At 41.2% G+C, this 16,304-nt stretch overlaps 1 protein-coding gene across 1 annotated transcript in view; it reads left to right on the top strand.

Annotated features, from left to right (window-relative positions):
- Window positions 1-15,426, top strand: part of peds1a (plasmanylethanolamine desaturase 1a) — a 61,233-nt gene extending 45,807 nt beyond the window's left edge. The window contains exons 4-6 of the mRNA XM_084734880.1: window positions 1,347-1,491; window positions 6,794-7,006; window positions 12,944-15,426. Of these exons, the coding sequence (XP_084591006.1) occupies window positions 1,347-1,491; window positions 6,794-7,006; window positions 12,944-13,068 (483 nt within the window). The 3' untranslated portion in view covers window positions 13,069-15,426. The remainder of the gene's footprint in view (window positions 1-1,346; window positions 1,492-6,793; window positions 7,007-12,943) is intronic.
- The last annotated feature ends 878 nt before the right edge of the window (window positions 15,427-16,304 follow it).

Genomic DNA, 16,304 nt, shown 5'->3' with positions numbered 1-16,304 from the left:
AAGGTATATGACATAGCCTCTGTGATCCCAAATGATTTCAAAATAAAACTGTCTTGAGTGGCAGTCCAGCTCTCTACTGGCTCCTCTGGTCAAAAATCCTTCATTTTGTCCATGCAATGTTTCAGTTATGGATATATGAAATTCACTCATTCCACCAGAGATTTTGTTATTGATGCTATATAGTTGATACCTACAACTATGTTACTTTGTCCAACAAAACACTACCTTTCCCAAAATTCAGAATAGTTTACCTATAGAATCTATACTTTTGTCAAAACCTTTGATTAAAGGAGGCACTTAAATTATTTAGAACACACTTTCATATGTAGTTTGTACTTCCTCCTTAGAATAAAAACAATCTGCATAAATGGTTTTGGTGTAGCGATTACAGATGAACTATGACCTATGTCCAACACGTGACATGGGCTTTTGCAGTTTAAATTATCACACTGATCACACTACAAATACAAGACAAAGCTTTGCAAAATGTGTCCAAGTACAAATCCAGCGTACGGCTGATGTGGGCAGTCACCTGTTTCAGTAGCTCGTATCTTTTGGCGCTGCCCAAGAATTCAGACACATTTTTCGATCCCATTCAGGAATCATGGGAAAGGCTGTTGTTCCCAATCCACTGACGTCAGTCTTTGGAGTCAGAGGATCTTATCTTGTGCTAACCAGGTTTCAACATAACATGATAACATTTGCAACCCTTCTCCCACACAGATCGATATTATTAAACCCTCTCTGCCCTTATCTAGGCACCTGCACCTGCATCTAGAAAAAGATCAGTTCTCATGGCGAGGATGTGAAAAGTGAATAGTAATTTTTTCTCTCACTAGTGTATGTATATGACTGACTTGTAAAAAAAGTTTTATTTTGTTTTATCTCTGTTTTCATGTCCAACTGTTACATAGTAATATATGTTTATCCTATTTTTTATGTAACCTTAATATTTGCACTAGGAGTATTTTTTTCCCATTCTTCTTTGAAGTTGAAAAAACAATAAAAAAAAATAAAATAAGAGTAATTATATAACGTTTTTTTTTATTTCAGTAATTATGTTCAGTAATTATATAACTCTATTTTCTTTACTTCGACCTTAAAGAAGCAGTTTCAGTGTGGATCACAAAGTCTTTAATTGAATGCAGGACTAATATTTCAATACGTGTTTCAAAATGTCAGTCAAGCTGCTGTGGCTCATGATTGGTCCATGAGAATCTCACTTCTCAATTTAAACTTTTTAATCACATAAGGGTTCTTTTCTGAAGCGTGGAGACAATTACAGAAATGATTATTTTGTGGATTTTACAGCAATGCTTTCTCTTTCTCTCTGTGTGTCTCTGCAGGCATTCATTCGTCCATTCAGGGAGCACCACATCGATCCAACCGCCATCACTCGCCACGACTTTATTGAAACCAATGGTGACAACTGCATGATCCCCATCCTCCCGCTGGCTCACATGGCCTACAAGTTCCTCACATACACACCAGGTAGCACACACAGCATTTCACTCCCTCCACTGGCTGTGTTGCACAGAAAGTAAACACACACACACCATCTAAAGAGACAGTTCACCCCCAAAATCAAAAATTCACATTATTCCTCTGTAGTGCCATTTATCCATCTAGATAGCTTTGGTGTGAGTTGCAGAGTTTTGGAGATATCAGCCATAGAAGATCCTGCTGTCTCTCCAGAGTTTTCTACCATAGAAATAAATATATGTATTTTAGGTTTGGGGTGGACTTTTTAGTGTGGTATTGCAATAAAATCTAGTCACTGGTGTGCTGAGCTGAGGAAGTCACTTACTGATCTGAGTGCTCTCTAATGGTTCAGGACAAATACACGTACTGTTCCATTCCTACGTGACAGACATGACATGTACAAAAATTTCAGAAGAAAGAGGAGTGAAAAAACATTGTGATCAACTGTGAGTGAGAAGCCTGGGGGAGTAACATCTGCGAAGGTTTGAGCCACCCCCCAAGATCTCATCCTGTCTGCACAGTTGCCCCAACAAAGCAGTGGGAATCACAACATGGATGTGATCCCTCACTGGCTTCCCACCTCCGAACACTGCCAACATGCTTGCAGCCAGATTGTAAAGCTTTAATGTAACTGCAAGGACTTTAGAAGGTCAGCTCTACGTGACTTAACAAACCGTAGCAGTGACTTAGTGTTGCAGGATGCCAAAGGCACCACAGACTCTGGCTAAAGTGCGTCCACTTATCATATGGGAGGGGCATGGGGCAGTATCACTGGTAATCATGTGCACTGACCTTACGAGTGCAGAGCAGGAGGGGAGGGACGGGAGGAGGAAGATCAGCAGGAGAAACAAAGCAACCTGTTATTGAGGAGGTGACATCTCCACCTGTCATGTCTGCACTTCAACTTGAGCCAAAAGGTCAGCGATGTGTAGAGAGGAGGAGGGAGAGGAGTTGACATCAGTTAGCTGGGGTTAAGACCTGCGTTATGCACGTTAAGCACCTCACAGGTGTCTTTGACATGCTTTGTCTGCTGTCTAATGTTGGGCATCGACTCCTCTTCGGAGCTGGTGTATGATTCTTACGGAATCATTAAGAAATTAAATTTTCGATTTTGCTTTTCAATTCCTATGATTTTCTTGCCAGGTTTATCTGTGCACATGATAACTGTGATTTCAGTATATTGCACTGAACTCCATCCCAGGTGCTACTGTGTGGTGAAGGGAGGGATTTGATTCCTTTAAATTTGTATTAAAATTTGTTTAGCCATGCTAGCAGCTTGGTCCAGACTGAAGCATCTTTACAAGAAATTTGCATACTAGTGTGAGTTTTGTGATCTCCTGACTTTTCATATAGTGCCACCATGAGTTAGATTTTTTTTTTCATTTTTAGTCAGTTTGTTAAATAGGATGGATTGCCATGAAATCTGGTACATGTGTGTCAAACTCTACTGCTATTTAAACAGCGCATAATCTGGGTGCAAAGTAAGGCACAAAGAGGTTGACTTTTCTCTGTTAATTAATCATAGGCGTGTTTTTGGCATGAATTAAATCAGAGTGTCGTTTCCCATCCCTTTTAAAAGCAAAGTGTACCAGCGTCTAGCTTATTACTATTTAAACAGCGGATTCGGTGAGTTGAAGAAGTGAACAGAGATGCTGAAATAACCCAACTGTTGGTTAATCTGTGACTTGGGTTGGCTGGGTCATTAAAATTATTAATGTGATTATTAGCAGATGGGTTACAGGTGGGTGAAATAGGGTGAAGCGTCTCCCTGTTAAGAGAGACGTACTGGGCATTTACACACGAGGCACAGCAGCATAACTTTATTGATTGTTTAAATCTCCATCAATAAAGTAAATTGTTAAAGAAACATTGATGCGTCAGTACAGCAGAAATCACCTGGAAGTCTCTCAATGCTGCTGGCTTCCCTGTGTGCAGAACTGTCACTGCAGGAAAATATTGTTAATATTTAAGCAGAAAAATAAAAAAAAACATTAATTATACACTCAACAGGACAGAGGAACCTCTCGAGGGAAAATGGAGGAAATGATTTTTTTAGACGCCTCTGGTGGCAGTCAAGTTCTAAACAGCTGCTTTACTCCAAATAATTTAAACAAGAATTGAAGCTAAGCTGAGGCTGATGCTGTGCCTTGTGCGTAAATGCACACAGTGTAAGATCAGGCCCAAGCATTTCGTGTGGATTTAGATCAAAGCACCACTGTCCCTAAGCCTCACTGAGCCACCTATGTCCTGTTACAGCAACACAGCACATAGTTCTGGCAGTTGTCGTCCTTTCATTACAGAAGTTGAGCTTTTGAAAAGAGCTAAGAGAGGAATTCTCAGTTTAAACACAGTGACATGACTGAGGATGATAAAGAGAACAGGCTGAGATTCCTGATACAAATGGAAAGAATTGTAGGAAGTTTCATGCATCAAGAAATGAAGAAAAGAGGAGCAAAGGGGAAACTTGCAAAGGTCAGCTGCTTGTCCACAGCAGGGACCAGCAAACAGGGGGGGTGAGGGAGGGAAGATTAGAGGGGAGAGAGCAGTAGTGAGGTTCACTTGTAGGTGACATCCACACCTGTCATGTCACACACCGCAGGGACTCAAGAGGTCACGAGACAGAGACAGCGAGAGACGCGGTGACATCTACACCTGTCATGTCTGCACCTTAAGAGGTCAGCGCTAAGAGTTTGAGACAGAGGGTGAGAGTGCATGGAGGAGAGAGCGTGGGGGGCTGGGGGTGGCAGAGGGTCATGTAGCGGTAAGATGACATCTAAACCTGTCATGTCAAGCTCCTCACAGTGTCAAGCGGTCACCAGACAAAGACAGAGACAGAGGTAGATGGGAAAAGCTGAGAGCCGTGAGGTGACATCTCCAGCTGTCATGTCTGCACTTGAACTGGGGTCAAGAGATCGCTGCTTTAACCAGAGAGAGGGAACGAGGGATGGAGGGAGAAGGAGAGAGGACAGCTGTAAGTCACACCGACACAAAGACTCAAGTGAATAACAAGAGTTGGTGGTGTGACAGACTCTCTTTGGTCTCGTCTAGAAGACAGAAAAGATGGACATAAAGCAGACGTTCACTAAGCAGGTGTCAGTGGCTCAATTACATCTGAATCCAAATATGCTGTTGAGGTGATTCAGGATTCCCTCTGTTTTCATGCATGATATTATTTAGAGAATTGCTGCATTCAGCTGCTCCTGTGTGAGACTCCTGACATGTTTGTCACCTGTCAGCTCATATCAGCACCGACACTATGAACATGAACCACTTCTCAGAAACTTCTTCACGTGCTCTTTTTGTAGATTTAGGTGAAGCTCTGCATTAAGCAAACCTGATTAAATACTGATGCTTAGCTGACTAAGATTCCTTTAGTTTACATTTTTGCAGCATTTGAAAAGGACAAAAAATCTTGCTTGACAGTTGTCAGCATTTGGTTCTCTTTCAGACTGATCTAGTTCACTGTTGATGAGAAGTAGTGAAAAGGGATGTACTTGGAAACAAATTTTTTGTCAATGAAATAAAAAATTTGATTGATTGATTGAGACTGATTGAGACTTGTTAACTAGTTTAACAGTGATAAAAAAAACAGTTAAAATTAACACAATTAACCACAATTTTTTAAATTGATAATGTCAATCTTACAAAATAATACTGTGTGTATTAAGAGTCATTTGAAGTCGTTAACACTGGAACAATCAAGGCGGCTGTTTTGATTATTTTCAAATTTGTGCAATAACTTTGTTGAATTAAAAAACAATGCTGCTGGTACCCGTCTTTTCCTACAACTGTCTGTATTTTCATTTAAAATGTATTTTTCTATAAGTGACACAAAAGGCAAAGAAAATATGTTAGAAAAAATATTTTTATCTACTTTTTCCATAGGTGGCCATATTGACCATATGGACCATATGGACCTATGCCCTTGCTTATTGCAAACAGCAATGTTTCCAACTTTATTCGGTTTTATTTTTGTACTCGTTTTTGAGCTGTTTCTAGGTGGAAATATGTTATTATTAATGTTAAAATAACATTTATAGTCTTATAAATTACATTTAACTGTTTCTCACTCTGAGTAATTCTAAATTAATTGAAAATTTGAATCAGATCACTGATGGTTATTATCCTACAGAAAAATACTGCTGTGAATATATGCAGTCATTACAGTATACTACACATGATAGCAGCATATCGATAAATATATAAATACAGTTTACAAAATTGTCATTTTTGTGTTTCATTTTAACAAAGATAAACTAAACAAATAAATGCATTAATCTCTTAGTCTGCTCTTTATCACGAGAGATAATAAAGTTTGGAAGTCAAATTTCAAAATAATGGCTGTTCTACCAACATGTATAATGTGTTTAGAAGAAAACACAACCTTACTCCAGACCCAAATGAGACCCACTACATTGAGTTGAAGATTGTCCAACAGCCCCTCCCCTTTTACCCGATGGTGTGACTTTCTCACAGAGTCAGTGAACTGCTGTCCTGATTCCCTGATGCTGCCTCCGACTCCAGCATCTGAATATAGCATAACAATGTGGCACACATTCTGTCCAGTCCCAGGACGCCCTTGTAGGAATGATGTGTAGTTCTTCTAGAGTCTGGGAGTGGGACTGCAGAAGTTGTTTAAATATTAAAATGTAATGGGGTGAGGACGTGGGTTGGTTGGGGGTTGATGATTCATAGTTGCATTTGAACATCAGTAGGACTTTTACTTGCTCGATAAAGAACAGACAGAATTTGTAGGGACTGATTTTGTCGTGTGATGGCACACAGGCGTAGAGGGGTGAAGTGTCTCACACCCGACTGACTGACTTAAATTTTCTCCTTGATGCCTGCGGCGCTGAGGTGAAAAACACTGATGTCTGATGACTGATCTCCACTTGGCCTCTCTCATTCTGGCAAACAGTCTGTGATTTTTTGAAGATATCGTGAGAGTCACTGCTCGCCGTCGTCATGATTTTATGTTGGGTTACATTACGGGCTATTTTGCCCTCTCTCCTTATCATCCTCCTTGTCTGTCTTTGCCTTTGTCTCTTCCCCTTTCCCCTGCCGCCACTCTTCCCCATCTCTGTCTCTGTCTCCTCTTCTTTCCCTCCGTTCCTCATCCTCCCCCTCGGTCTCTTCATCTCTCTGAGGCTCCTGCCAGCATCCTCTCTGTGGGAGTACTACGCCTTCATGCTGGCCCTCTTCATTACACTAAACAGTTTGATCAATTATTCTATTAACTTTACTTCTTTGTCCTTCTTTCTTTCTTTCCTCCATTCTTTCTTTTATTCTTTTTCTTTGTCGTTTCTTTCAGAGGCCTTGGCGCCGTCCTATCCCTGGGACTGTTATGTCTTCGCCCTGGCGGTTTTCGTGACGCTTACCAATCAGATTCATAAGTGGAGCCACTCCTACTTCGGCCTCCCGCGCTGGGTCATGCTGCTCCAGGACTGGCATCTGGTGTTGCCACGGAAACACCACCGCATCCACCATGTCTCGCCGCATGAGACATACTACTGCATTACTACAGGTAAGAGCTGCTGTTATCCTGACTAAATAGTGTGTTTTTTGTTCCCAAGACTATGAAAGTCACGTGTCACTGAAGCGACTCACAATATGTAGGTCATGTGACAAAAGTCAAGCGACGCATGCAGGGTCATGTACCTTACAACTTTTAATAACATTTTGATGAATCTCGGTCTCCTGGGTGAAAGTCCCGATTGTTTGTGCCTTCCATCCACCCTCCTCCTCCTCCATGTGTGGACTTTCATCCTCTTTGTACCATGTCCACTGCCCGGGACGTCTCATACCAATGTGGAAGGCTTTACAGTGAAGTCACTTGAAAAGCCTGGTGCATCGGTTTCAGCTGCGGGAACCAGCCGCGTCTGTGTGAGTGGGTGGTGGGTGGTGACAATTTGTCAACATCTGAGGAGTTGGAAGTGAGACCAGACTAAAGTTTTTGGGTCAAGTCAGACACAGTTACATATAAATAAAAGTCAAAACTACCAGAAACAAGCTGTTGCCAGAGAAACACGTTCTCAAGCTCAAACATGGAAAAGTGTAGGTTTCTTCACAGTTACCAGGATCATGAACAAAAGACTGCAGTTTTGCGCTTATTTGATGGCACAAAGGAAGAGAGTGGGGAGAGAGGGAGGGAGGACATGCAACAGAGATCCTGAACCAGAGATCTGCACTGACATTGACATTACAAATTCACCACCAGGATGGCTCATAACCTAGACTTTTCAGACAGACATGAACATATTCTCACATATAAATGGATTCTTTTACAATAAAAATAAGATAAAGTAGGCTAAGCAAAAAAATAAATAATACTAGAGCAAGTAGTTTTTGATTTTTATCAGACTAATGCAGGGTTTCCCAAACGTAGGGCCAGAACAGGACAAAATGTAGTGCACGTTTCTTCTCTCAGCTGCTTCATCAAATCTTTGATGATGATAATACAGATAACAAGATCTTAAACAAAGTAGCAAAATACAGCTGGGGCAAAAAAATGTAACAGCCACCTCATTAATTGGTTAAAACTATAAACCAGCACAAAAAATGGTAATTAACAACACAAACCTCCATGATCTGCACAGAACATGGTGCAAACACTAACAAAAAGTAACATTTGCATTTTGGAACATAAAAACAGCAAACTTTTATGAGAAATGTAGGCCATCACTGCAATGTTTTAGCATGAAGCCTCCTAAAATTAATTTAAAGATAAATTTTTAAGCCCTCTTGCATTTCAGTGGACAGTGCAAATTTGTGATGATGTGGTGAGACGTTTTTGCTGTGATGTACTTTTAGAATGAGATAAATACATTTCATGATCATTTTAAATTCATTCTCAATTTTGCTGTGTTGTTTTCAGTTTGTAACTGTAGATTTTATCGCAATTCATGATGTATTTTCATAAATTTCTCTTTTGGGTCTCAGACTGGAAAAGTTGGGGAACCAATGTTGTCATTTGAAAAATAAAACATACAGTTTTGCTCCTGCTTCCATCATCAGAGCTGTGTGCATATGAGTTGGAAGGTTAATGTCTTTCTGAGGAGGTAGATCTTCAGTATACATTTAGGTCAGGTCAAAATATTTGATCAAAATCTACTGGACAGATGTTTATCAGTGTGGATATTATGGGCGGCCATTTTAGATCGCCATAATTGAAGCTGATGACTCCAGAATAATTTCACTTACAATTCTCGGCAGATTGGGACAAAATGGCGGCCGTGTCTGTCTGTCTGTTGGCTTCTTATAAATAACTAAAAGAAAATGTTCTGTTTGCGTGCGTGTGTGTCTTCAGAGACACGAGGCCTCCGTAATAGATCCACATTCAGTATTCTGTGTGCATCTGGGTGAGAGGGAGAGAAGGAGGGAGAGAAAAGAGGGGAGGATACACAGGGGGGATTCAGCTTGTACGTCACCCTGCGCCCCTGCGGACGACAGATGTGTGTGTGAGTCAAGTTGAGGGGGATGGCACGGGGAAAGTGTGTGTATGTACGCGCGCACGCTGGCGTACATCTGCATACTCGAGCATCTGTGTGTACTAGTCTTTTTGACCTCCTCTTCGGTTTCTAACCTGTGTGTGTGTGTGTGTGTGGGAGGTGGGCTGGTGGCGGTCGGGGGGCCCACAGGGGACAGCGACGGCCCCCTGCTCCCCCAGCCTGGCTGCCTGGGCCGGGCTTGGATTCCACTGGGGCCCGCCTAGCTGCCTTTGTGTTCGCCACCGGCTGACAATCCCCATGTATATTTAATGCTAACCTGCTGTCTGTTCTAACAAATAGGACTTCACAGGCAGAGGGGAGTGGGGGGGTGGGGGGTGGAGGACAGGGGAGGGCGAGGAGAGGGTGGGAAGGAAGCAGGGATTTGGAGGAAAAAAAAGAGGAGTGTGCGGCGAAAGAAGGAGAGACAGAGCGAGAGATGGAGGGAAAGAAAGAGTGAAATCAAACAAAACCGCTGGCTGCTTTACTGTCTTCCAGCAGAGAGAGGGTCACTGGAGGGACACACACACACACACATACACACATCCCCGCAGCTATAGCATGCACCCTATGCAAACACATCATGGGAGGTGGTGTGTGAGCGTCAGACAAGGGTAGCCTAAGTACACACAGCCCATGTGTATGTCTCTATTTGCTTCTCACCAGTGTGTGTGTGTGTTAATGTGTGTGCGCACACGCTTGTGCATCTGACTTTTTTGTTTCTGCATGTGTGCTCATATTTTTGACTGTGTGGGAGCTTAACAAGTAAAAGTGCATTTATGCAAGTGCTTCACATACAAACGTACAGCCTGTGTGTGTGTAATAATAGTAAAAAGGCTTTTTATCTTAAATATCAAGGGACTGCTCTACTGCTTCTAAGGCAGTGACGCTTGTACATGTGTGTATCATGCTCAGCATAGATGTGTGTGTGTATGTGGGAGCAGTATGTATGTACAATACAGAGACTACTGCACAGTCATGCATGTATGCATTTGTACATGTGAATGTACTTGGCAACCATACATACTGTACACATTAATGTGTTTACTCTTAAAGGGATAGTTCAGATTATTTGAAGTGGGGCTGTATGAAATACTCACCCATAGTCAGTGTATTATCTATTGTAGATGGCGACACGCCCCCAGTTTGGAGAAGCAACATGAGTACTAGCACAGAAACTGAGCAATGTCCTGCCATGAACAGGGTCAGCTGCAAAATATATTTTAGCCACTTAAAAAAATCAATGTCAGTTTGAGTTTATGCTATATTTAGAATATTTTCACTGCTTTACCTTAGTGTCAGACATCTCTTTCTGACAGGAAACCACCATTATATGAGTCAAATATCACTCTCTCCTTGCCTACCAAACTCCATGGTTGAAATCAGTAATTTTACCTTGCAGATCATGGGAGTTGCTGGTCTACTGTTGTCTCGATCTGTTAGTTTGTTTGTGTTCTTGTGTAACTTTAGTGAATCAGAACCATCCTGTCACACAATAGTGTGAAATGAACTAACAGACTGAGGCAACTGGGTAGACCAGGAGCTCCCGTGTTCTGTGAGGTTAAATGATGGATTTCACCAGTGGAGTTTGGTTGATAAGGAGATAGTGATATTTGGCTTATATTAATGTCTCTGTTGGGGCGGTGCTGTGGTGCAGTGGTTTCTATATGCCAGCCCTGCAATGAACTGGTGACTCGTCCGGTGTGTACCCCGCCTCTCGCCCAGTGTCAGCTGGGATAGGCTCCAGCTCCCCCGCGACCCTTCAGAGATTAGCGGTTATGGACAATGAATAAATGAATGAATAATGTCTCTTTCCTGTCAGAAAAGGCTGTCTGACAGCAAGGTGCATACAATACAGCATACACAGAGGACGGGTTCACACCAGCCTTGTTTAGTCCGGTTGCACAGAACCCTGAAGCTCTGATGGCCTTGGTGCATTTCGTTTGGATCGGTTTGAACACAACCGCTCTCTGGTCCGCCTCGAAGGGGTGTCCTCGGACCACTGTTCATTTCTGCTGTGAACACCATTTGAACCAATAACAGAAGCACACCATTGTCTCTGTCATTTTGCTGGTTAAATTGCTTGAATTATTAAATTACTTAATACCCACCATTTTACAAGACGTTCTAATGCATGGTCCTCTAAACTCTGCTGATAAGCGCTCCAGACCAACACCAACATGAACAGAACATGGCGCTGCTCCACGATGAACAATATTCAAGTAGTCGTTTGGTCGTCTGTTGTCTTTTTATCCACCAACTGTGTGTCCAGTAATTAAATGACATTTCCACCACATGTCCTGTGTTTACAATTTCTGGACTGTTTGGATTTTGCGTTTGTGAATGTAAACCGGACCAGCTGGAAAAATGAAGTGATGTATCATCCTTGCATTGGTTCAGTTCAGGACCCGTCTGTAATACACTGACTATCGATAAATATCTCATTAAATAATCTGAATTATCCCTTTAAACACACAGTACATTCATGGCTATGTAAAATTCTGTGTGTCTGTGTGTGTGTGTCTGTGTGAGCGAGTGAACGTGTGTTTCCGTGTGTTAGTAGGGGCTAAGGACATCTCCTGGGAGAAACCCCTCATCCCTCCACCCCTCTGCTAGTCTAGTCTGAGTATGATGATGAGGGTGGGACAGGAGGTTCGATGTAGACAGAAGAACTGGAGATCAGGGTGCAGGTGGGGAAAAGGAGGGAAGGAAAAAAGACAATAGAGGGTGGAGGAAGTCAAATCTGAGGTGAAGAAGAAAAGAAAAAGTAAAAGAGTCCAGGATGTTTGGAGGGGAAGGATGGAGGTTAGAGAAAGGATGGTTGGAAGCAGTGTTCGCCCTGTGGGTGCTGCTGGAGCAGTGGGCGGGGCCATAGACAAAACAAATATCTAAATACAATAGCAAATCCCTTCAGGGATCCAAGACTGTGGACTGATTTGTCTAAAACGTGTCAGGCGTGTTCATCAGAGCCGTCCTTCAGGTCAGTACAGAAGTGTAACTGAGTGTTTAGCTCATGGCAGAGGTGACAAAAGTACACACATTCTTTACAAGTAGAAATACAGATACTAATGTAAAAAAAAGTACAAGTACTCATTCAACTTCTTTACTCGAGTAAAAACTAAAGTAGAGGCTCTGAAATCATTGTCATTGTTTTTGTCTTGTTATCGTTTTTGTCTGTTACATGTTTTTGTCACATCTTTTGAATTGTTTTTCAGGCTTTTCCATTTTTTGTCTTGTTGCTTGACGTTGTTACGTCTTTTACATCTTGTTATGTCCTCTTTGTCTTGTTATGTCTTTTGTGTTGTTTTAGGTCTTTTATGTCTTTTTACAATTTTAAATCTTGTTATGTCCTTATTGTCTTTTTTTTGGTGTTTTTGTTGCTGTGTTAGTTTTTTTACACCTTGTTCCTACCTTTACGTCTTGTTACATCCTGTTTGTCTTGTTTTTTGCGTCATGTCGTCTTGTTGCATCGTTTTTGTTTTTTGTTTTATTGTTGTGTTAGTTTTTGCATCTTGTTATGTCCCGTTTGTCTTGTTATGTCTTTTGTGTCATGTTAGGTCTTTTACATCTTGCTACAATTTTTATGTCTTATGATGTCTTTTTTGTTTTGTTAAGTCTGTTACATCTTATTACGTCTTTTTTGTCTTTGTTGTTTTTGTCATGTTAGTATGATGATGAGGGTGAGATGGGAGGTTCGATTTAGACAGAAGAACTAGAGATTGATATAATGTGAGGTCTTATTGATTTTTAAATGTGAAACAATTTCCGACAAAAAAAACAGTCTTTGTGGGTAAAGGCCTTCAGTTATTTCTTACTTTGCTTATGAATTACTTTTGTTGTTGGCATTATCTAATAATACGTAGAAACCTTCAGTATCTCTGAATTCTGCATGTTTTTTCCCCACCTTCCTGACTCTCTTCCTGACTTTTTTTCTGCTCCATTTTCTGTCTTTTTCTCCGTATTTCTTCACGTCCCAGGCTGGTGTAACTATCCTCTGGACCAGCTGGGCTTTTGGAGACGGATGGAGCAATTGATCCAACGACTCACAGGGCAGAAACCGCGATCAGATGACCTCGCGTGGGCCAAGAAGACTGACAGATAAACACACAAACACATGGATGGATGGATGGACAGATGGGCTTGCATATGCAGACGCATAGAAATAGAGATGGATGGGGAAAAACACACACACACACACACACACACACACACACACACACACACACACACACACACACACACACACACACACACACACTTTACTCATGTCTCTGTGCTTCTTGCTTTTTTGCTAAAGAGCAAACATTCAAAGAAACTGTTTGCAAAAAATCAAAGACGGTTGGAGTGATTTCTGCACGTGCTGGAGTCTGTATTTAACAAGCTTTGAGCGTAGAAGGTGAAAAACGTTACTAGATGAAAACACTCCGCTGAAACAGCCTATCAGCTTGTAGTCCTGTTCAACCAATGAAGTGTGGTGGTGTTGTGGTGTAGGAGGTTTCTGGAGGTTGGGCTCTCCAGGAGTGACACCACGCTGCCTGTCTGCAGGCAGCTTCTTACACCACACACGCATACACACTCGCACACAAACACACACCAGTTTGAAAGTCAAACGTCGAGTCACTGTCTGTTCTGAGTTCTTTGTGTCTGTTAGTGTTAGGGTTGTTTTTGACTTTTCAAAGCCCCGTCTAGAAACCTCACCCGCCCTCTTTAAATTCTCACTTTTTACACACAAGAAGGTGAAAATCTGATGATTGTGTGCTTTAGAATAAAAGTGTAGACAGTTCTTACTCCCTTCTTTTGTGCCTGTGCTTGAGGTGAGATGACCATGACAAGACTTCAAAAAAAAAAAAAAAAGGTTTGATAAAAGACATTCTGTAGCTTCCATAAAGACTTTTATAGCACAAATATAAACATGCCAGCAGTCAAGATCACACGCTCACACTCTTTTTAAATGCATACATACATGTGAAACAACTTCAAATCATGTGGTCCAGTTTTGGTTAGTTATTAACAGCACTCACTGTTCATCCTACATGTGCTTCGACAAATTGTTGAACTTTTCTCATGCAGACATTTCTCACTGAATTCATGTACAGAAAGACGGTAGGAGTGATCCACTTCTTTTGTAGCTTTAGGAATACACCTCTATGTGTACAAAAGCTTCTAAATGAACACATTTACTGCATAAAAACTGATCAGTAAAAGCTTTTAATTCTTCCCGAAGCCATTATAAGAATATTAAATTAGGAGCTATATTTCACTTGAATCCAGATGAGATAAGAATTTTTAGGGTTAAGTTAGTTTTAGTCAAGAAGCATTTAATCTTTTTGCACTTTCATGGAAATTAATGAGGCATCTCAACCTATTTGTTGTCTCCTCGTATATTAAATCTCTAGACAGAAGGAGTCCACTAAAAATGAAGGGATCAGTGCTGTCATTTCTCTTGACAGACAGAGAAGGGACATAGCCAGACTTGGAACTCATCGTTGAACAGGTTAAAGGGATAATTCAGATTATTTTAAGTGGGATTGTATGAGGTACTTATCCATAGTGTATTGGTTTGGAGAAGCAGCAGGAGTACCGTGGTAGTATGGCCAGGGGCAGCAGCAAAAAGTATTTTCGTCACCTAAAGAAAATCAATATCAGTCTAAGTGTGAGCTGTATTTAGAATATTTTCACTGCTTCAGTTTGCTGTCAGACAGCCTTTTCTGATGATAAACCATTATTATATAAGATATATATCCCTCTCTGCAAACCAACCAGACACCTTTTATTAAATTAATCATTTTACCTTCGCAGAACACAAGACTTGTGTGACCTTGATGTTTTAAAAGGTTAGTTTGAGTTCACTGAAGTCACAAAAGAACACACAAAAACAGATAAAGGCAGGAGTAGACCAACAACTCCCGTGTTCTGCTGGATAAAATTATTGCAAAAGGAGTCCGATTGAGGAAGAGAGCAATGTTTAGCTTATATAACTGCAGTTTCCCATCAGAAATAGGTGTCTGACAGCAAGGTGAAGCAGGGAAATTATTCTAAATATAGCATACATTGATATTTTGATGGTCCCTTTTAAGTTGCTAAAACGCATTTTGCTGCTGAGCCTGTCCACAGCAGTACATTGCTTAACTCATGTGGTGATTCTCTTCTCTGCTTCTTTCAACTGAGGGCATGTCGACCTCCATCTACTGTAGGTAATACACTGACTGTGGATAGAACCTCATACAACCACACTTCAAAAAATCCAGATTATTCCTTTAAAGTTATGTGATTTGGCAAATACTCCACTGTTCTGCTTGAACAAGTTCTCATTCACAGGAATACTTTGACTTTTTGGGAAATATGCTTTCTTGCCAAGAGTTGCATGAATACATTCATACCAGTTTCATGGCAGGATAATAAATATAAGGCTTCAGGCAGTTAGCTTAGCTTAGCATACTGACTGTCTCTTGCTAAAAGTAACCAGGCCCCTGTCAGGCCCCTGTTCCTGTTCTTTGTGCTAAGCTAACATAGTCAACTCAACAAACTCTCAACAAGGAAGTGAATTTCACAAATTGTCAGACGAAAATACAAAAATAAAATGGAATGGAGAAAGTCCTTTGTGAAGTTTGGATGACAGGTTGATGTTTATATATAAACTCGAGTCTCTTTCATCCATTTTAACATAAAATGGTGCAACCAGAAGCAGAACCTTCGGTGGTTTCTTCTTACTGTTCTTGTGCCATGCCTGCAGACAGAAATCTATCCAGCAGACGTTCTGTTTCTTGGAGGATGCTCGTGGCTGCCCCACAGGCCATGCAATGAATCCTACCTGTGTAGTTAGGATTAGCTTTTCACCACCACTGGACACCTCAGGACAGGAAAGCTTAGCTGGTTATTGCCTCCAAGTCCTGCTTCTTGTCACTTTCTGCATCACTATTTTTTTTCCAGCTCTGAACAGCACTTCCTAATCATTTCAATTCTTACGGCATTCATTCGGGAAAGCTTGAAAATCATTTGCAGTCTTTCATGAACAGTTGCATTCATTCAAACAGTTTTAGAAATCTTTTCGTTGCTGCGTTCGCGCCCCACATCCTCGAGTAGAAAAGAAACCTCGTCTGCAGTTCAGCGAGATGTTACAGTAATTGGTGCCGCCTTCTCCCCCACTGTGCTGCTTATTTGACTGCAACTGTAAATACTCAACACACAACAAGATGTGTCACGAACCTCGAAAACCTAAATCACAGAGAGTGGTAACACTTCCTATGATGGCCGTGTCTGTAATGCATTATGAACATACATACTGTTGTTGAAAAAGAGAGTGCTGAGCTATATGAAAAAAGCACTGTATAATTATAG

The sequence above is a fragment of the Lutjanus erythropterus genome, chromosome 13, assembly GCF_056507025.1.
Source record: "Lutjanus erythropterus isolate fLutEry1 chromosome 13, fLutEry1.hap2, whole genome shotgun sequence".
NCBI lineage: Eukaryota > Metazoa > Chordata > Actinopteri > Lutjaniformes > Lutjanidae > Lutjanus > Lutjanus erythropterus.
Note: the sequence above shows the minus strand (reverse complement) of the source record. Positions and strands in the feature narration are given on the sequence as shown.